Consider the following 23,787-nt stretch of genomic DNA (forward strand, 5'->3'; position numbering starts at 1 on the left):
TTATTAAACAGAAGTCCTCTTTTATTAATAATAATAGAAGTGGAGCAGGTTTACCAAGAGCTTCACTTTTATTATTATTATTAAAACATAAGTGAAGCGCTAAGAGACCATAATGTGATATTTTTTTTTTATCCATAGGCTTAGTTTAAAGTTCATAAAAAAAAAAAAATTGTTTAAGATTTGAACCCTTAACTAAATGATATTTCTAAATTTTTATCTTAAACCACTAAATTACAATCTTTTATGTTTAAAAATACAATAAATTTGACTAAATATTTTACTATTTTAAATAAATAAGTTATCCTAGGAGTGAGTTGTCCTAACCCGAGGGCTTGTCGGACTTACCCCAAAACCGACCATATAGGTATGAGAGAGCTAGAAAGAGAGCCAGTGATTCAATGCCTTAAGGAGATGTCTAGTGAAAGAACGAAAAAATATCAATAGAGCTATGTTTTCGATTTACGATTTAATAGGATCTAATAGGAGGTAACTAAAGAAGTGATAGGGGAGAGAATAATGTGACATCAACTTATTGGCTGAAAAAAAATGGAGAAGAGAGAAATTATTTTATATTTTCAACCAATCGAATTGCGTTATATCAATCCATCTCCCAAATTTTCTCTTTTATCATTTCTCGAGGTAGCTATGAGTCTATTTAAAGTTTTGGGAAACAATTTGTAAGTCATAAAACCAATTGTAATACGGAATTGAATTTCACCTCTTCATAGTTTAATAGTTCTAGCTAGTTGATATCTTCATAATACATTATTTGTTAATACTTTGTGTCAATTACTTGATTGAATTATAGCCTGAATTAACTAGTTAAAATTTGACCGAGAGTTCCATTAACAATATACATGTGCTCTTGAGCTCGGGATCTGGTGTGATCGTTTAGTTATGTTAGTAGCTAAATTATTTCGAATATACCTAATTGTCGTACGACTAAATTTCCTAACTCACTTACTCAAAATGTGAATTCTCTAAATATTTTACTATTCTTAGGGTATGTTTGGATCAGTGAAATTGGAATTGGAATTTGCATTGGAATCCAATTCAATTTCATGAGAATTGACATTGAATTACAATTCAATTTCTATGTTTGGGAAAATTATAAAATTATAATTCAATCTCAATTCCTATGTTTGGAAAATTATAAAATTGTAATTCAATATCAATTCTTATATTTGTAAAATAAAATATAATAAAAATAATTTTTATAGATATTATTTATTTTATTAAAATATTAGTTTGACAAAATTAATGAAGATAGCTTAAGGTCAATTTGTTTTTTAAAGTTTCAATTTTTATTCAAAATATATCAGTTCAACATTTAACTTAATATATTAAAAATAAAAATATCGGTTTAACATTTTAACTTCCTAAATTCAAAAGTAAAATATTGGTTTAAAATGTTAACTTCTTAAATATGTTTTCACGTTTTTGACACGTTTAACACGTTTTTGACATGTTTAACACGTTTTTGACATGTTTAACACGTTTTTGACATTTCATCACGTTCAACATGTTTTTTACACGTTTAACACGTTTTAGGCACGTTTAAACACATTTTTGACATGTATAACACGTTTTTGAAATGTTTAACATGTTCAACACGTTTAACACGTTTTTCATGTTTTTAGCATGTTTAAACATGTTTTTGACATGTATAACACGTTTTCACACTTAAAACACATTTTCACATGTTTAACACGTTTTTGACATGTTTAACACGTTTTGACATGTTTAACACGTTTTTGACAAGTTTAATACGTTCAACACATTTTTACACGTTTTACACGTTTTTGGCATGTTTAAACACGTTTTTGACATGTTTAACACATTCAATACGTTTTTTACACGTTTACCATGTTTTTCATGTTTTTGACACGTTTAAACACGTTTTTGACATGTATAACACATTATTGATAGGTTTAACACGTTTTTTTTTATACGTTTAACACGTTTTTCATTTTTTGGCACGTTTAAATACGTTTTTGACATGTATAACACGTTTTCACACTTAAAACACATTTCCACACGTTTAACATGTTTTTCATGCTTTTGGCACATTTAACACGTTTTTTACATTTTTAATATGTTTAACATGTTTTTTTTACATGTTTTGACAAATCAAACACGTTTTTGGCACGTTTTTAACACGTTTAACATGTTTTTCACGTTTTGGCACGTTTAACATATTTTTGGCATGTTTAACACGTTTTTCAAACGTTTTACACATTTTTGGCACATTTAACACGTTTTTAACATGTTTAACACGTTTTGGCATGTTTAACATGTTTTGACAAGTTTAAAACATTTTTGGCAAGTTTAACATATTTTTAGCACATTAAACATGTTTTGGCACATTTAACACGTTTTTCATGTTTTTGGCACAAACAAACGTGCCAAAACCGTGATAAACGTGCTTAATGTGTGAAAAACATGTTAAATGTGTCAAAAATGTGAAAATGTGTTAAACATATCAAAAACGTGTTAAACGTGCCAAATGTGTGAAAAATGTGTTAAACATGCCAAAATGTGTCAAAAACGTGAAAAACATGTGAAACATGTCAAAAACATGTTAAACGTGCCAAAACATGAAAAACTTGCCAAAACATGAAAAACATGTTAAGCATGTCAAAAACATGTTAAACGTGTCAAATACATGAAAAACGTGTTAAACGTGTAAAAAAGGTGTCAAACATGCCAAAAATGTGTCAAAACATAAAAAATATGTGAAACATATAAAAAAAAAACGTGCCAAAATGTGAAAAACATGCCAAAACGTGTTAAGCGTGTCAAAAACATGAAAAACGTATTAAACGTGTTAAACGTGTCAAAAATATGAAAAACGTATAAAAACGTGTTAAACGTGTCAAAAATATGAAAAACGTGTTAAACACATTGCCAAAAACATGAAAACATGTTAAACGTGATAAACGTGTTTAATGTGTGAAAAACGTGTTAAACGTGTCAAAATATGAAAAATGTGTTAAACGTGTCAAAAACATGCCAAAACGTGTTAAACGTGCCAAAAACGTGTCAAAACATGAAAAAATATGTTAAACGTGTCAAAACGTGAAAATATGTTAAACGTGTCAAAAACGTGAAAAACATGTTGAATAAGTAAAAAAAATTGGAATTATAATTCCAACTTAAAAAGATTGGAATTGAGAACTATAAAATTACAATATATTGAATTCCATTATAATTCTAATTCAATTCTTAATATTAAAGTGTCTACCAAACATAACAATTAGAATTGGACCCTTCAATTCCAATTTCAATATCAATTCTAGGGTTACCAAACACACTATAATTGATTTTGATGAAATAAAACGACAATGTAGATTAGATTGGCCGTCGATCGAAGATAATTAGGTTGTTCTTTGATTAATGCGTTCGATTGTGATGCAAGAACTAATCAAATTCTATTCAAAGTTTTTCTCTGTTCATTTTTTTTATTCGACGATTTCTACTTAGTATCTGTTCACATATGGTTCACAAGTTGAGCATAGATTAAATGCGTTCTCAATCATATAGAGAATTCGTCTATAGATCTGGATTTGGACTTGGTCCTAATTGAAGGCATATGTTTGGTTTTTAAAAATCACGATGAGACAATTGTGATACAGTGTGATTGTAAAGTTTGGAATGCATAACAAAAAGATTCATTGGATGAAAGAAGAGTAATTTTAGTTTACAAATATGTTCCGTATGAAAGTATGATCAAGAGCGTGAATCAGTTAATTTATGTGTCATGAGAAAAATGTTACGATTGATATAAAAGAAATTGTATTGAAGATATATATTGAATTACATATATATCTCGCATCAAATTTATATAAAAAAAATAATATAATAATATTATAATAATAATCTATATTATAACAATGTTAATTATACAGAAAAATAAATAAATAAAAAATCAACTTGACTTTGTAAAAATCAAAGGAAGAGAGAAAAGTTCTAAAGATTCTAGAAAATTTCGATAGTAAATTTTCTTATCACGATTGACACGAACGACACGATCGACACATATGAAATAATCAGCACGATTTATACAGTATCAAGGTCGCGATTCGTTTATTGTGGTCACGATTATTAGTCGTTCAGTGTCGCTTGTCAAACGTGCGCACGATTGGCACAATTGGCACGAACAATGCAAAAATTACGGTAGCGTGTTAGATTAGATTGTATAGTTCACTTAATGTTAAAATATAATATATTTGTAAAATATTATCACAATATGATAAATTTTGATAATATCAATATTATATTATATTATATTATATTATATTATATTATATTATATTAGTTTCCTTATAAGTTTAATCTAATGTCTATATATTAGACATAACCTATGTAACTCTAAGATACATTATTTAATATAATTCTAATACAATTCTCTTCTTTATTCTACCATAATATCAGAGTCAAAAGATTAATACTCTCAAAAACTCAAACCCTACCTTAACATACAATTTTGTTTACAATGTCATTGTCGGATTCTTCCCATATTGGTGGTGGTGATGATTTTGCACCACCAGTTTCCTTGATAACCCCTACCTTACCAATTACTAGTGTCTCTACTGGAAGCATCATTAACTCCACTATCCAAGAACTCGCCTCCGCCTACCCCCACCCCCAACGACTGTGCCTTCTGCCTCCTTCCCAGCGCCACCGCCGGGCTACCCCCCATATTATCCTTTCACCTACCCCCTCCAAGCCGTCGCACGCACATCTGCCTCGGCAATGTAGCTCCAGCCCCCGTACCTCCCATATTACCCACCCTACTACCCTATACCCCCCATTAATCCTACTAAGGATCCTTATTATACGAGTTCTGTAGATTTACAAGGTGTTAAACTTACCAATATCTTGTTTACTTGCAAAAATTACGATGAGTGGTCACGTTCTTTTGTTCGTACCCTTACTTCTCACAAGAAACTTACTTTTCTTCTCAGTACTAAGGAAAAACCAATTACAAATTCGGCCAAGATGGAGGATTGGAGGTGTATTCAGGCTTTGCTGGTTTCTTGGGTGATTAATACTATTTCGGATGATCTCAAATCTCAGGTATCATATCATACTGAAAATTTTCCTATATGGGATATGTTGAAAAAACGTTTTCGGTCAAGGAATGCCACGAGAATTCAACAGTTGAAAAAGGAATTGGTTCTTTGTGAACAAACTATTGCTATGTCGGTTGAGGAGTACATGGGTAAATTACAACCTATTTGGGAAGAACTTCATAATCTTATGCCTTTGCCATTGTGTAATTGTGGGAATTGTACTTGTAATCTTCTTGAACAATAAATGGAGATTAGGAAGACTACTCAGTTATATGATTTATCAGACGGCTGCTGAAGCGAGGCATTAGACTTGCTCCATTAGACCACCAAGTCTAATAAGGTTATACGCCAACGTCTATCAGAGAGATCCATTAGACTGCCACGTCTAATGGAGTTAGACTGCAACGTCTAACTACGCATCCCATTAGACTACCATGTCTAATGGAGTTAGACTACAACGTCTAACCTTACATCACTTCAGACTAATATGAAGGAGTTAGACTAGCACGTCTAACTACGTATCTATTAGACTGACACATCTAACTATGTATCTGTTAGACTGGCACGTCTAACTACGTATCTATTAGACTGACACTTCTAACTACATATCTATTAAATTGACATATCTAACCATGTATTTGTTAGACTAGCACGTCTAACTACGTATCTGTTAGACTGACACGTCTAACTACGTATTTGTTAGACCGACACGTCTAACTACGTATTTGTTAGACTAACATGTCTAACTACGTATCTGTTAGACTGACATGTCTAACTACGTATCTATTAGACTAGCACGTCTAACTACGTAACACGTCTAATTAGTCTGCTCAGACCACGTATGACTTATCCAAATCTGATGCACCTGCATAGAAACAATTAGACGACTTAGCTTCTTTTAATCATAGTTATGTTTTACTCATACATCATCAAAATAACGTTAATCAAATAAAATTTGACCAATCTCTGTCTGGGATGCAAAAGCATGCCACCCATGGAAGCATTCTGTTACGGTTTATTTGTAACTTAGAGTTTATGGGTTCTTGATTTCAAGAATCGAGTTCTTGATCTCTAGGACCATGTGGGAAATATATAAATAAAGGGCAGCGACATGATTTTGAAGTGGAGAATTTGAGATGAGGGGAAAAGAAGAATAAGGGTGAGAAAAGAATATTGTTGGTCTATACCAAACAGTCCAAAACAAAGGTTCAAAACCTAAAATAAAATAGGGTTGAAGAACTTTCACAAGAGAATTCAAATATTCATTTTCATAGATGGGGGTCATTGGGGAAGAGGGATCAGCCTTATATAGGTGTCTTGCCCTCACAATATTTAGGATTATTGTTGTAACAACATAATAAAATTCAGTTTGTAAAATAATAGAAAAGGAAAACAAAACGGAATAAAATAAAAACAGAAATCTAGTCCAAGTGCACATTAGGACCGTGTAGGGTGCTGGAATTATTTTTGGACCGCAGTCTTTATTTTTGGACCGTAGCATTATCTCCCCCATCAAAATTTGTCGCCCTCGACGAAAAGACCGTGGCCTGGTCAACCTCTAATGCGCATGCCACTATCTTCAAAGTGAACTCTTTTCTCTTATTGTTCGGTCGAATTTTCAGCAGGTTCATCAAGTGTCAGAGTGTAGAACTGCATTTCTTTAAAAGCCTTCGGTAACACCTTTTCAATAGTGGAACTGGCTAGGACCTTGTTCTCTTTAGCTTTGCCGGGTAATCAGTCTCCACTTCGCCCATGTGAGAAATTTGTGTGCACCCCAAGTCAAGTTTTCTTTTGTTGAGAGCAAACTTTTGTAGTTGCAATGTCGCCAGGACCTGGTGCAAAAATAATTTTTTCTTGCTCCGATTAAACACTAGGGTGTTATCAAAAATCCAGAACCAGTCTTTCTTTCGGCCAACACCCCAGGTGCAGCAAAAGATCCATTCTTCTTTGATTATACTCTAAAGTGTCTTCAAACATCCAAGCCCAGTCCTTTTTATGAACCAACAACACATGGGCAGTAAAGTAGCCATGGCTTCTAATTATTTTTCTAGATGGTGTCGGTTGTTGGGTTGCTGGAATAGCTGATTGAAGCCTTCGATTATGTGCTGGAAATTTTCAGGAGTGTCTTTCAAAAAAGTGAAACAATTTGGCTTTTGTGCTTACTCTTTATTTGTACCTTGGCAGCAACACTACATTTTTCTAAGGTCTTTTCCAGGTGGTTGCCTTGTATTATCTTGACTTGCGACCAAGGAATACCTTGTAAGACCGTGAATGTGTGCAAAGAAATTATTGGTTCATCCCCTATCTCAAGCAGCAAAGGTGGATCATTAAAAACTGATTCTTTAGTGGGTTCTTGAACTTCTTGATGATTAGCTGAGTCCATGAATAATTTGGATTTGATACTTGTCCAGGCCGTGTTAACATTGGATGGCTTGGGCAATAACGATGGTTCAGTGATATACAAGGGTTTGCTGCTCATTAGGGACGCGTATGTTGCTTCTTAGGCAGTGCTAACCTACTTCAAGTTCATTCGTTGTCTCATGGGGGTGTCGTGTATGGAAGGACCGAATCGCAGCAAGAGATCTCTCTTGAATACATTCCACGACAAGGCTTCTCTAAGGTTGCGCTTATGCAAATACGACACATACCACATTCTTGCGTCTTTTGAAAAGTGAGTACGAGCAATCTCCAATTTTATGGCATCATTCGTCTTGTCCACCCTAAAGAATTGCTCAGCAAATATGAGTCAACCTTCCAAATTAATCTCATCAAATTCAGGAAGATCAACCTTTGGAGGAACGTAGTGTTGGCCATATTGAAAGGACATGTTCGTAGGAGGACTGTAGCAAGAAGCATTAACATAGGATCGGGCGGTAATCTTGGCCATTATTAGATGCACCAGTTTCAATGTCTGTCCTTCTTTCTTCAGCGGCGTTGAACCTTCTGTCCATTGAAGCTTGCATAACAGTCATTTGTTGGGACATGCCTTCGAGTAAGGTCTTAAGAGCATCCATCTTTGTTTGCTATCGGGTTTCAGTCATTCGAGAATTGTCTTGCTCTAATACCAAGATGTTACAGTTTATTTGTAACTTAGAGTTTATGGGTTCTTGATTTCAAGAATCGAGTTCTTAATCTTTATGACCGGGTGGAAAATATATAAACGAATGGCAGCGGAAGGGTTTTATAGTGGATAATTTGAGATGAGGGGAAAAGAAAATTAAGGGTGAGAAAAGAATAATGTTGGTCTATACTAAATAGTCCAAAACAAAGGTTCAAAACCTAAAATAAAATAGGGATGAAGTAATTTTACAAGAGAATTCAAATATTCATTTTCATAGATGGGTCCTTGGGGAAGAGGGATCAACCTTTTATAGGTGTTGTCTTGCCCCACAATATTCAGGATTATTGTTGTAACAACATAACAGAACTCAGTTTGTAAAATAACAGAAAAGAAAAACAAAACGAAATATAACAAAAACAGAAATCTAGTCCAAGTGCACATTAGGACCGTGTAGTGTGCTGGAATTATTTTTGGGCCGCAGTCTTTATTTTTGGACCGTAGCACATTCACAGTACCATAAAATTTAGTGTACAGTCCAAATAAGAAATCATGTAACTGAACAATTTTCCTAATCTCAATCTTGTTCAACAAGATTACATGTACAATTCCCATAATTAGACAATGGTAAAGGCGTAAGATTATGAAGTTCTTTCCAAATAGGTTGTAATTTACCCATGTACTCCTCGACCGACATATCAACAGTTTATTCATAGAGAACCATTTCCTTTTTCAACTTTTAAATTCTCGTGGCATTTCCTAACTGAAAATGTTTTTTCAACATATCCCATAGAGAAAAAATTTCAGTATGATACGATACCTGAGATTTGAGATCATCAAATAGTATTAATCACCCAAGAAACGAGCAAAGTCTTTGCTGAATACACCTCCAATCCCCCAACTTGGTCGGATTTGTAACTAGTTTCTACTCAGTACCGAGAAAAAAATTAAGCTTCCTGTGAGAAGTAAGGGCACGAACAATAGAACGTGACCACTCATCATAATTCTTGCGAGTAAGCAAGATATTGGTAAGTTTAACACCTGGTAAATCTATAGAACTCGTATAATAAGGATCCTTAGTAGGATCAATGGGGGTATAGTCTAGGCTATAATAGCTAGGTCGATCATTCATCTACAAAGCTTGGTTGGAAGGTTAGAGTTTCTAGTTTACCATATTCTATAATAGTTAGGGTTTTTAGTGTACCATATTCTGTAATTACTTTATTTGTTGTTTTATTCCTATATTCCGTTTTTCATTAAAATGTGAAGAAAGAAAAGCAATAAGTATAAGGAAGTCAAAGAATTTGTGATGGAAGGTTTAAAGGAGGCAACTGAATTTTTTTTTATATAATTGCTGAAGAAATTATCTAGAAAAAACAGGAATGCAGCAAAAGTAAGGAACCAATTGCTGATAAAAAATTATGAAGAAAATAGGGGAAGAAAGAAGAGATTTGGAAGGTTGGTTATAACAAAAAAGCCAACATGTTTGGTCTTAAAAACCAGATTACCAAACTCCAATGCTAAGAAGGGAGAAATCACAATCAGCAAACAGAAAGCTTAACAAATAATAGTTCAACTTAATATTTATTATCTTTAGGACTGAAATTTACTAAAGAAAGCAGAATATGAGAAGATAGTTAAATGGTCAATTGATACAATGAAGGAGCTGATGAAGGCTTCCAAATCCTATACCTACACTATCAGGAGTAATTTAACATGAAAAGTCAACGAGGTATGGAAGAATAATACAGAAAAGAAATCTGAAGACCATGCCTACAGAGAAAAATTTTACTTGGGGGATATTCAAACAAAGGTAGAGGTACTCAACTCTCCTTTTGAATTCAAACTGCCTTCTAAAGTAGAGGAGAAATGTATTGAAGATTGGGAGTTTGTGGTGGTTAAAAACTTTATTGGGAAAAACATATTATCATTCTCAACTACCAAAGAGGCTCAAATTAAACAATGGGGATTAAAGGGACTTGAAAAAGTTTCTACAAACATACATAACCTCTACTTCATGCAGTTCAAAAATGGATCAAATTTGAAAGAAATCCTAGAAAAATGGCATAATTACATAGGATCAAATTATATGAAGCTGAAAAAGTGGTCAAAAGAGATGAATCTACATAGTAGACCAAAGGAAACGGCCCAGATTTGGTTCAAGCCCTAAAACATTCCATCCCACATGTACAATGCTGAAGCAATTAGTCATTTTGCAAGTACAATTGGGAAATCATTATATATTGACACAATAAATGAAGGAGGATAGAACTTGGTCTTTGCTAGAATTAGCATTTAAGTGCATTCTAGGAGTGTTCTGCCAATAAAAATGGTAGTTCTTAACAGGAAAGGAAATAACACAATGTCATGGAGATCTATTATGAACGGAAATTAAAGAGGTTTTCTTTTTGTAATACTTTTCTACATAATAAATGTGATAAAGCTAAAGAAGAAGATCAGAAGAACTAGAAAAGTCAGGAAGCAGAAAAGAAAAAGAAGGAAACGGAGAAGGCTAAACTCAAAGATCAAACAGTTGTAGAAGAAAGTAAGAAGAATTCTGAGAAAAAATAAAGCATTGAAGGAAAGAAAGTAAAGGGAATCAAAATGAAAAGGAAAAGAAAATTTGCTATAATACGAAGAATTATGATGGAAATGGAAGATTAACCTTAAGTTGTTGGGGAAACTCAAGAGGAAGATACCCAGAATTTCAAAGCGGAAATAGAGAATTCTAAATCCGATAAAGAAGATTCCAAAACTAATGTGGAGTCTAAAGATGAAGCCGAAGATAAGGAAGACAAGAACACATAAATTTAAGTTGAAGATAACAAAGGCAAAAGTCCTGCAATTCTCAGAAACAATTCTTTCTATCAAATCAAAATATGCTCGTACAAAGAAAGATTCAAAATGAGAAATAATAATACTCATCATCCTCTTCAATACAATCTCCTTTCATCGTCAGAAGAAAAGAAAAATGAAGAGGAAGGAGAAGAAGGCCTCTCAATGAAAACGAATGGAATGCGAAAATGACAAACTGTGATAGTTAGATTTGAATGTAATTTTTTCTATTTGTAATCTCTATTTTTTTAGAATGTATGAATTCTATTAATTAGTTTTTTAGGGTTTTATTGTCATCCTTAATCGTAGTTAGGGTTTGTCTAACTTTGATTTCTGATCCTCTTATTTTTGGAATTTTAATAAAATGATTCTAACCGTTTTCTAAAAAAATATGTTAATTACATATTTAATCTATGTGGCAGAGTGGTTGTGATATTAGTTAGAATGGGGACACTACCCTACCCGTTTTTTTTTATCCAATTTCAATATAGTTACCAATCTCCGACCCTATCTCGACATATACCTCATATTCAATCTCTATCCCGGCATTTATTCCAAATACCAAATATTCTGATTTTTCTCTCATCAATCATGTCTTTGATGCAATTTGACAACCAAGATGAAAGAAGACTAAATTTAGGATTATAAAAGGATGTGCTTTGAGTAAAAACTTTCTAGATAATGCCCAGTAAATATAACCATTTTCTCCCGCTTCTAGTGAGAATTGAATTTGTGACATATAGTCTCTTAAATCAACTATTTTCATTGAATTACCGTGGTGAGCAACTATTTTCATTGAATTAACGTGGTGATGTTATAAATAATTTTAATATATGTGAAGACTCGTAACTTAGTTGTAGAGTAAAAAACTTACGTCTTCAAAAGTATACGTATATTTATTGAATTTAAAATATAAAAAATTATTAACTTAGTTGATTGAAATATTATACTTAATAATAAACATAGGTCACAAGTTTAAGATCTATATATATCATTTTTAATCTTATTATTTTCATTTAACTATTTCAAATTTCGTGTTCGGGTCAATATATGAGTTAACAGTCCAACTTATTTACGCTCAAGAAATGGGTCATTCATTAAGGTATAAAAAATCGATAACCTACTTAATTTGAGAAGTTTGTAATATTTATAAAAATATTATTTACGTACACAATTTATTTGGTTTATTATTTTCAATATTTTAATTACAATCACATTTTTAGGTCAATCTTTTTCTTCTTTAATTAACATCCAACCTGCATTCAAAAGAATATGATTGATTGGTTCAAATATTTATTTTGAATTCGGGTTGGGCTATTTCTAGTCGGAATCGACCAATTCAGGTATCCAATCAAAAACTGATACCCAATACCAATTATAAAAATTCCTAAGTTTTAATTCATCTCACTGCAGACCTCATTTATAATATAAAATAATATATCAATGTTATAATATATTGTAATAACGTTTTTTTATAAATTTAATGTAATGTCTATATATAAACATGATTTTTATAATTTTTATAATTTTATAATTCTATAAATCATTTAATACAATTATTCACACTATTTTAAAATGGTAATAGAGTGTTATTTTCGTTATTCAGCAAAACAAGTCATAGTCTTTCGTTACCTTCATGAATGATTAATTTAGTTATTGATGGAGGACTCTTATAAATTTATTATTATATTTTAATTTCAATAGTAATTTTTCATCATTTCTTTCTAGATTTTATTGTTGATATTCTTATTTTTTTCGGCTATCATAGCTTTATTAGCCTCAAAGTTTATTTTCAGTTATTGTTTTTTACCCAAACATTCAATTTTTATGAAATTTTATCTTATTCACTAGTTTCTTTTAAGGCAACACGATGTTATCCCGTCGTTGGATGAATTACAAAATTCACTAGTAACTTCTGAGTTTTTTTCAAGTGTTGTTTCACCCAGCATTCAATTATATTTTCTTCACTAAATTATTTTTAACAACACACTACTATCACATCATTGATTGACTTTCAACACTCACAAATTTACTAAATTTGAAAATACATCATCAATATTTCACTATATCATCTTCAACCTCAAATTGTTCAAGTCATTTATATTTTGTGTTTGAAGAGTAATGTTATAATATAAAATAATATATCTGATAATATCTCGTAACATTGTGATAATATCAATATTATTATATTAATTTTTTTTATAAATTTAATGCATTATCTATATATTAAACTTAACTTATTTAATTTTATATAAATTTTAATACAATCTCTTCCTATATTCTAACATATCAATCTCTCATTGCATATTAGACAAAGGTAAAAGCACAATATTTGCGAGAAAGATGTTTACTAATTAATCATGTCAATTTTCTAAAAAAGATATGCTTAGGGATATTGTCATTAGGTTATTTGGGTAAGACTTATTATTTATAATACATGAGCAAATTTGATTTTATTAATATCAATGTTGTTGAGAACAAACAATATGCATATGTACTAAACCAAAGATCTAAATTCCTGCGTCAAGTTTACTATTTGTACTACACCATTGCATTTAAGAGATATTAATAGAGTTTTAGAAAACAAATATCCTTAATTTAAATAGCTTGAAAAATCAATAGTTAATCATTCTTTAGATAATAAAAAAAAAAATCAAAGATATGAAATAAAATGAAGAAAGACAAATTTATAGGGATAGTAATTTTTTTTTTATCAATTTATTATTATTTTTTCAGAAAATTATTATTAAACATGTTTTTCATTACAACTATTATCACTATGAGAAATGATATTCTCAACGACAAGTTAGCGAAAGCAAAGCCACGAATCCTACGTGGCATTGCCAGCTAGGAGAGATAAAAAAAAAATTGAAACTTTCTATTTTCCTTCAAAACCAAAATCATATTATTTCTCTCTCTTCTATTTCCCCAAAAACCAAAATCCTATTCTTTCTCTCTCTTTCTCTTTTGTTTCATTTTTCCTAAACCCACCGGCGATTCTCTTCTTTCATTTTCACCGACTTCTCTTCCGATCGATCGAAATGGTAAGACTTATTCTGTTTATGAAACGTTTCATTTTTTCCCAAAACCAAAACCTCCACGACAATCTCTCTCTTTATTTTTCGTTTCAATTTCCCAAAACCCAACCAACTGTCGATCTTACTGAAACGTTTCATCGACTTCTTCTCTTCCGATCGATTGAAATAGAAAGTCTTTTTTCTTTCTTTCGTTTATTTTCCGTTCGAAATGATTGTCATATCAATATTTATGTTTAACGTTTATGGTTTAGCTGCTGAATCGATTTAGATTAGAGTTGTAAAAGATCTGGATCTTCATACACGACATACAAATCAAATTAATATTATAATAAGATTATTGGTTTAAAAAAGAAATAAAATAGCCATAAAACATCGTATATAAACCATTTCGGAGTCTGAAATCACCCTAAAATAGTGATTTTGGGACAAGAAATGTTGGTTTCGGGACTAGAAATACTATTTTCGGGACTAGAAAAGCTGGTTTCGGGACCAGAAAAGCTGGTTTCGGGACCCGAAACGGCCAAAAAAATTTTTTTTTTTTTTCGAAATGAGTGGTTTCGGGACACTTTTTTGAATTTTTTTTAATCTGAAACATTATAATGAATCTTAGAAAATCAAAAATAATTGAAGATAATGCTGTTATACTAGAAATTTACATAATTAAAATTTTATTTACAATGTTACAATTTGTCATTTATATCACATTTAAAATACAACCTACAATTTGAGAGATCTCAAATAATCTTATTTCTTCATTAACTTGATCAATAAGAAGATCTGGATCTTCATACACGATCTACAAATCAAATTAACATTACAATAAGATTATTGGTTTAAAAAAGAAATAAAATAGTCATAATAGATCGTATATAAACCATTTCGGAGTCTGAAATCACCCTAAAATGGTGATTTTGGGATAAGAAATGCTGGTTTCGGGACTAGAAATGCTAGTTTTGGGACCAGAAAAGCTGGTTTCGGGACCCGAAATGAGTAGTTTCGGGACCCGAAACGGCTACAAAATAAATTCGAAATGAGTGGTTTCGGAATACTTTTTTGAATTTTTTTTTTAATCTGAAACATTATAATGAATTTTAGAAAATCAAAAATAACTGAAGATAATGCTGTTATACTAGAAATTTACATAATTAAAATTTTATTTACAATGTTACAATTTGTCCTTTATATCACATTTAAAATACAACCTACAATTTGAGAGATCTCAAATAATCTCATTTCTTCATTAATTTGATCAATAAGAAGATCTAGATCTTCATACATGACCTACAAATCAAATTAACATTACAATAAGATTATTGGTTTAAAAAAGAAATAAAATATTCATAAAAGATCGTATATAAACCATTTTGGAGTTAGAAATCACCCTAAAATGGTGATTTCGGGACAAAAAATGCTGGTTTCGGGACTAGAAATGCTAGTTTCAAGACCAGAAAAGCTGGTTTCGGGACCCGAAATGAGTTGTTTCGGGACCCGAAATGGCAAAAAAAAAAATATTTTTTTTCAAAATGAGTGGTTTCGGGACCAGAAATGTTTTTTTTACAACCCTAATTGAAATTAGTTCTGCAACTAAACCCATAACAACAGCCAAACATTATATAATCATACTTTCGGGTCCCGAAACCACATTTTCGGGACCCATAACAGCCAAACATTATACAATCATACTTTCGGGTCTCTAAACCATCAATTTCCGGACCCATAATGCAGCAAATACACAATAATCATAGCTTTCTATCGTTAAAATCATTAAAATTATTAAAATCTCTAACCCTAACCGCAAAAAGCTAAACGATCTTCAAATCATCAAAATGATCTACGATTCTAAAAGAGAAGATGTTATTTATCTTGTCTTTTGAGATCTGGGAGATCTTGGAGTCTTGTATGGAGATGTACCTGGACCACCAGCCTGAAAAAATAGTATGAAGTGAACACGAAGGCAGACAATGAAGTGAACATACACGAAGGAGTTCTCTTACCATTTTCGATCGAAAGATGATGAAGAAAGTAGAAGAAGTCGGGGATGTCGGAGAGAAAAATCGCCAGAGAAGAAATCGGGGTTCGCCAAAAGTGATAAATGAAAAGAAGAAAGAGAGGGAAGAAGAAAGAGGGAGAAACTGAAATATTTATTTTTTTTATTTTGTTTTGTTTTTTCTCTCTCCTGGCTGGCAAGGCCACGTGGGATTCGTGGCCTTGCTTTCGCTAAAGAGTCGTTGTGTTTATCAATACTCTATCACTATACTACTATTTCTCAGCAGCCCAATTAAAATTTTCCACTTCAAATAATATATTTTGAAAAAACATTATTATATAATTATATTTTTTCTCAATTGAAAAGAGGAGGATGTAAGGTGGTTAAAATCTCACATTAATTTTTAAAATGATAAGGTTTTACAATTCTTCAAAGACTTAAACACTTATAAGTCTGATTTAAATAATTCTTAAATTAATTAAACACTTACGATTTTAAATTTACAATAATAAAATCTTACGAGTTTATAAATAATTTTAATTTTACAGATTTATATGAAAATAGTGAATTTATATTTATAAATTATAATTTTTTATTATTTATTCAAATAAATGAATTAATGTAACTAATTTTGTAAAATATTGTTTTATAGTGACATTTTTTCTTATTATTTAATTATAATTTTTTTAATGATGAAGGTATCAAAATAGTTATTATATATATAAATAAATAATAATATATCATTTTTTTAATAAACTCTCGATTTGATAAATTAATGACTATTATTTTAAATAATCTCGATTTTGAATGCATTGAGTGAGTGTGTTTATACAAACTTCATTATATAAGAATTGAATTTAGTTATGTTTTTTTTTTATTGTTAAACTCTATTTGTTGATTGTTTTTAATAGTTTTTTTAGTAAGTTTTAAAAACCTTGGGCCTAAAATGACAAAATGGTGTTTTTATTCTCATTTGTCCTTTTTAAAGGATTTTGCTGGCTTTCTGAAATTGAATGATTCAGGAATGTTTGTTTGTAAATGAGAGAAAAGATTCTCTTTCATTAATGGACTGTCCTACTTTCAAATAATAGATATTTTTACATTTATAAAAATAAAATAAAAATTCATTATACATATTGATTCTGAACTAAACAGGTAGAAAATGAACTATTATCTTTAAATCATGTTCTCAGTACTTTATACTTATATACTAAAGATGATTTGGACAAACTAAGAATTTATTAAAGTTGAATATAATATAAATAAGGAATTTATATTATATTTATTTACATATGTAAATATTGCATTTATTTATAACTAACCATTTTTATGTCTGAATTCAGTCCTACACATTTCTTTACATAAAAAATATAGAACATTTTTTTTTTCTTTTGATATCATTCCCAACTTTTGGTCTCATATATATTTTCATTATTATCTGAAGATTTTTTTACTAGGTCAAACTTTGTCTAAAGAGAGAAATTAAAGATTGCATTAATTGTAGACAAATATCTTAATTTTTCTTTGTAAATGAACATGTATATTGGGGTTGAATTTTATATACAAATTGTTAGTTATAATGATATGCAATATTTACATATGAAAAATAATAATAATAATAATATAAATTCTTAATTTGGGATTAATTTTTGCTTATCCTTAATTTGTTCAAACCATGTCATATCATCATAAATTATATTCAACAACAAATTATTCCTTAAATATTTATTTTCTATATATATTAAAAAGTCATTGAATTTTTAAGGTAGGATATTAGAGTAACCATAAGTAGTTGAATATGTTTCATTATATTATAGCCAAGACAAGTGAAAGTTATAATAATAAGAATACACACAGGCAATATTGACGAAAACATTATTGAATATTTATGAAATTAATAGTAATATTCTAAGTATAAAATATATAAATTAATAATATGTACACAAACCGACCTTAGCTCAGTTGGTAGAGCGGCCGACTGTAGTCGGCAGTAGCCACAGTTAATCCTTAGGTCACTGGTTCGAATCCGGTAGGTCGGATATTTTTTAACTCAAAGTTCAAAAAGAAAAATTAATAATATATACTTAATTTAAAATTATATTTTCAATTACTATTATATTAGTTTTGGGTTAATTATGGTGTATATTGAAATCCAACCTTATTAATAATACGATAGACTTTCGATAAAATTATAACCTCGATAAAGTAATAAATTTTTACAGTCCCGACTCGGACCGAATAACTAAAGTAATAATTTCAATAAATTTATTAAGTTATATAATTTTTTGCGCATATATGTCTTAACCGATATATAAAGTAATAATATACTATTTTTTTTTTAATAATTCTGAGTGCCTTAGTGAAATATGAGTCTACCGTTGTCTAATTTGTATGAAAATTTATATCCATTTGAATCTCATCCCTCACTTTTTGCAAATCTTTATGAAGTTGTGGAATGATTCTATCATTTTGTAAAAGAAAATCACTATATTTCATTGTTGCTCTAATTGCTTCTTTGCGAGAAACAAGCTCCAAAACACGACTATCATCCTCATTGTCTTCATCTTGATTGTTTTCTCTAAGACCCTCAATGATTTTTTCATCAGTTAAAATCTCGGTCGTGTCGTTTTCACCTGGATAATCCAATAGTTGATCCACATTCATTGCGTTACAATATTGTTACTCCTTTATTGTTGATCCTAATTCCCTAATTATGGTGTATTTTGAAATCCAACCTTAAAATATTAATAATACGATAGACTTTCGATAAAATAATATTCGATAAAGTAATAAATTTTTTCAGTCCCCACTCGGACAGAATAGCTAAAGTAATAATTTTAATAAATTTATTAAGTAATATAATTTTTTGCGCATATATGTCTTAACCGATATATAAAGTAATAATATACTATTTTTTTTAATAATTCTCAGTGCCTTAATGAAATATGAGTCCCGTTGTCTAATTTGTATGAAAATTTATATCCATTTGAATCTCATCCCTCACTTTTTGCAAATCTTTATGAAGTTGTGGAGTGCTTCTATCATATTGTAAAAGAAAATCACTAAATTTCATTGCTGCTCTAATTGCTTCTTTGCGAGAAACAAGCTCCAAAACACGACTATCATCCTCATTGTCTTCATCTTGATTGTTTTCTCTAAGACCCTCAATGATTTTTTCATCAGTTAAAATATCGGTCGTGTCGTTTTCACTTGGATAATTCAATAGTTGATCCACATTCATTGTGTTACGATAGTGTAACTCCTTTATTATTGACCCTAATTCCCTAATGCCTTCTTCTTCTAAAGGCTATGAAAGCACATTTTCTACCGAACGAAGTTTGTAATGTTGAAAGTAATTTGCACTTGTGGTATTCTTAACATCGTTCATCTAAGCTAAGATAGCAATGTTGATTGCATCTAGAACATTGATCTCCTCCGGATTTGTTTCTGGACCATTATCACCATACAATATTTTCATAAAATCTTTTGCCTTCTCTTGAATTAACTCTCCCGATATATTTACTTGTTCTTGATGTTGAAGAATCCATTCATACAAAGCTTTTTCTAAATTTGGAAACTTTGCGGATTTGTGTCGTTTGGCATCAGGTTTTATCAAATCAGCCAAGATGTATTCCGATGACCACTTAATTATATTTGATATTGTCGCTTGACTAATCTCGATGTTAAATTTTCCAGAAACCCATTTTTGTAGCTCTTTTTGAGACGTAGTTAGATTTCTTATTTTTATACTCGCACAATGCTTTACGCATTTCACATGTCATGGTTGTATGTTTCACCCCTTTGAGATGAGAAGCCATTAAAGATTAATACAACAAGAAAGAAAAGAGTAGTATATATATAAGATTGATCAGAGAAGAAAGAAAATAGAAGAGTAGTAAGATTGTATACTATAATATATGTATTTGAAGATTAATATTTTGAGATGAAAATCATCTTACATCATATGATATTACACCATTTACAATACATATTAAATGACTTTGAAAATAATTTTTTTTATAATTGATTATATTTAAACAATTTATACAATAAATGAACCCAATATATAGAATTTAAATTTTGAAATTTAACAACATTGAATAAAATTATATTTTATTATTATACATGTAAAATAATAAATTATCTTGATCGATTAAATAATATTTCGACAATATAATATTTTTAGTTGTCATAATATTATTACTTTATAGAGAGTCTAATATATATAATAATAATAATAATATATATATATATATATATATAATTATAAAATTATATATTCAATTTTCAATTACTACTATATATATATTAGGGGTTACTTATGGTGTATTTTGAAATCCAACCTTAAAATATGAATATTTTAAATCTCTCTTATAGATGTATTATATTGAAATAAATACTCTTAAGTAAAAGAAATATACGGTGTCATTAACATTTTACCATAAAATAAATGAAAACTTATAAACTTTTTACTTCTTTATTAAATTAGTTTGATCTGTTCTTAAAATAATCAGTTTTGTCAATCAAAATAAAGATTTGTTAAAAAATAAAGTTTACACATATAAATCTTCACCAATTCACTAATGAATAATATCTTTTAGGTGTAAATTTTTTGATGGAATTGTCCAAACTGGACCGAATCAAGCATCAATACAATCAAATGATTAACCATTTTTTTAAGTCAAACTTCTAAACCGACACTCATTATTAAAATTCATAATTCAGTTTCCAGCTAGATCTAATGCATCAATTTTTCTCATAATAATTAATTTTGTTATTAAATTGTACTTATGTTTGGAAATAATTAAGTTGAACATTAAAATAGAAAATTCACATTCAATATGGAGTTTATTATTATTATTGCTACATTTTCTTTTTTTTATACTAGTATTGCTAGAAATAATTTTTTGACAAATAAATCGTTTAAGCCAATTTTCTAACCTACAAAACTCGACAATTTAATATTTTGTCAATGATACTTAATAATTTGATTATACATTTATATGCCCTTTTAGTCTAAGTACTACTTAGAATTATAGTCAAATATAAATATTAATTTATATTTGTTTAAGAGTATTTATCAAAATAATGGAACTCATTGTCACCCAAATTGGAAAAGACTAATGATATAGCAAAGCAACCACTAAGAATATACTCAATTTACATTTGTTGTGATATCATAATCAACTTTTAATTAATTATTGGAGTTCTCATTTTCACCATTTTTTTTTGTACAATAAATTAATTTTAATCTATTCAAACAAATTATTACGTATTAAAATTAAATTACAAAATAATATCATAAGAATAAAAAAAATGAATAAAAATCTAGATATTGTTTAAATAATATGATATAATTGTAATAATTAAAATTGTAACGATGAAAAATCGAATAATCTTGTTATTTCTTGAAGTGACTCTAAATATCTTTAACGATGGTGGATGAAATAAAACAAACTGAACAAACTAATTAAATGGTGTCGAAAAAATTTCTATCAAATATTCTGAGCGACAGTGAATCTTGTTCTTGACCGATTGTTGGTAAACAATACAAGAAAAATTCTGTCAAAGTGATAACTGATTATCTATATATATGATAAAAAAAAAAGTGAGAATAGTATATAAATAATGAAAGAATACTTATAATTAAGAGGGTCTTGTTTCAGTGACTCTTTATTAGAAAAATGAAAAACAATTTCAGATACGATAACTTTATTTCCTTTGCTGATAATACGTACAAGACTCGTTAAATAGTTACCAAGATAATCGAAAGACATGAACATCAAACAACCCACCAACCAATAAAAATATTATTTGAATTATAAAAATCCGGACTGAAAAATCTAATCCAACTAAAAAAGATATTAAATCGAACAAAATACATCACCAACTCAAATATAAGTGTAGAAATAAAAAACGATCAACCACAAATACAAAAATACTATCAAAAGAATAAAGAAAAGAAAATTTCAGTTTTTAGAGATTTTTTTTTTTAGAGAGAAAACTTTGTCTTCGGACTTGCCATTCGAGAAACTTTCATAAATTTAACCTGTATCATTTTTACATATTTATAAGAGTATCAACAACTCTAAGAAAAGGATAACATTTATTATTAATGATATATATATTTATATACACAAAAACTATTTAAAAGAAAACAAGTGGAGCAATAACACAATAAAATAAAATCACAACTTAAAAAAAAAAATACAGCTCCGACCAGTCTCCGTCCACCACCGCAAGAGAATACTTTTTCAAGTTTGAAATATAAAATAAATAAAAAATTAATCACACAATCAAACTAAGCACCACCGACAAACCCATCCACCATCCGGATCCAATCCGGATCGCCCAATTCACAGTCTGATCCGCCGCATCCGAATCATCATCAGAATCCGGCGACGGCGCCTCCGCTTTCCCCTTCTTCCCCTTCTTCTTCTTCGGCGATTCCGCCGGACTATCCGCATCCTCCGCCGCCGCCCCCTTAAAAAGTTCTCTAGGTTGCAAAACCTTATTAATCCTAAACAAAGCTAACGGTTCTTGATCCTTAACAGTACTCGTAACAGTAGCAATAACCACCTTCGTCTTCAATGTCACATCTTCTCCATCAGTCTGAACATCAAAATCATACTTACTATCTCCATCAGTCGCCAAAGTTGTCATTAACCCATTATTCGATTTCAACATTTGTAAAGATTGATACATTGCAATCGCATGATAAAGTACCAAAGATTGTTTCCCCAAAGCAGTTAAGTTCTTATACTTCGGCATAAAGGCTTTCACAGCAGCATCAGATGGACAAAACACAGTCAACCCACCTTCTAGATTTTCATTATAAACAGTTATTGCTTTAGATGAAATTACTAGATCTGAAAATGCTTTACACCCTTGTTCATTCATAATCGATGTTATATTAATCGCTTCCGGAGCTGCAGTCGGAGCTTCAGCCTCCGACGAAGTCAAGATATGACTGATTTGAATTACTGATATATTATAAGGCATCTCTTGAACTGATTTAACAAAAGTTGATGTTAATTTGTAACCTCCGGTTTCGTCTAGTGCACCGAATGCGACTTTACCGCCTTTGAAATCAGTTATGTTGACGTATCCTGTTGTGCCGTCGGCGTCGCCGGAGGCTTGGAACATGGACGATGTTGTAGTGGATCCGCCGGTGATTTGGTGGAGTTTTTTGGCACCGAAGTAATCGGCGAAGATGTGTAATGAGAGAATGTTGCGAATTGTGTAGACTGAGTAGCCTTTTGAGAGGACGTCGGACATGGCGGCGTTGTCGACGGCGCAGACTGTGATTGTTTCTCGGCGATTGATTTCGGCGGCGAGGTGTGTGATTGAGAGGTAGTGGTTGAATGTTGAGAATTCAGGGTATTTTGCGAGGATTTTAGTGATGTTGTGAGCTTCGGTGGTGGTGGTGGAGATGATGAGGAAAGACAGAGCCAGAGCTCCGACCAGAGCTTGATATGCTATCTGCATTGTCGCCGCCGCCGGTTGCCGGAGATGAAAGGGAGAAAGAGAAAGAGAGATTTATATACTGAAGATCCATGTATGTATTTATATATAGGCAATATTTCTTGTAGTTTTAGTGGTGGATATAATTATTACTCCGGCGGTGGGGTGGATGTGTTTTGATTCAATTAATGATTTTTTTGGATTAGGTTATTATGTTGTAATTCAAATTTATTACATTACAAAAAATTCAAAAAATTTAATATCTTAAACAATTTTAGCTTTTAGTCTAGTTACTTAGTGGTTTTGTTTAATTGATTTTAACTAATATCA

The 23,787-nt window shown here is 30.4% G+C and overlaps 1 protein-coding gene and 1 non-coding gene across 2 annotated transcripts; one reads left to right on the forward strand and one right to left on the reverse strand.

Annotated features, from left to right (window-relative positions):
* The first annotated feature begins 17,940 nt into the window (after positions 1-17,940).
* On the forward strand, positions 17,941-18,032 carry TRNAY-GUA. Its single transcript is given in 2 exon segments — positions 17,941-17,977; positions 17,997-18,032. It is a non-coding gene; the product is annotated as a tRNA-Tyr (tRNA).
* A 4,054-nt stretch (positions 18,033-22,086) lies between these two features.
* Positions 22,087-23,524, reverse strand: LOC124945309 (fasciclin-like arabinogalactan protein 2). The gene has a single exon (XM_047485719.1). It carries the CDS (start codon positions 23,479-23,481, stop codon positions 22,282-22,284), a length of 1,200 nt encoding a protein of 399 aa, XP_047341675.1. The 5' UTR covers positions 23,482-23,524; the 3' UTR covers positions 22,087-22,281.
* Between the last annotated feature and the right edge of the window lie 263 nt (positions 23,525-23,787).

The sequence above is a fragment of the Impatiens glandulifera genome, chromosome 7 (genome assembly GCF_907164915.1).
Source record: "Impatiens glandulifera chromosome 7, dImpGla2.1, whole genome shotgun sequence".
Lineage (NCBI taxonomy): Eukaryota > Viridiplantae > Streptophyta > Magnoliopsida > Ericales > Balsaminaceae > Impatiens > Impatiens glandulifera.

Excerpts from the sequence above, each read along its gene's own strand:
- LOC124945309 (XM_047485719.1), bottom strand. The coding sequence starts at position 23,481 with ATGCAGATAGCATATCAAGCTCTGGTCGGAGCTCTGGCTCTGTCTTTC.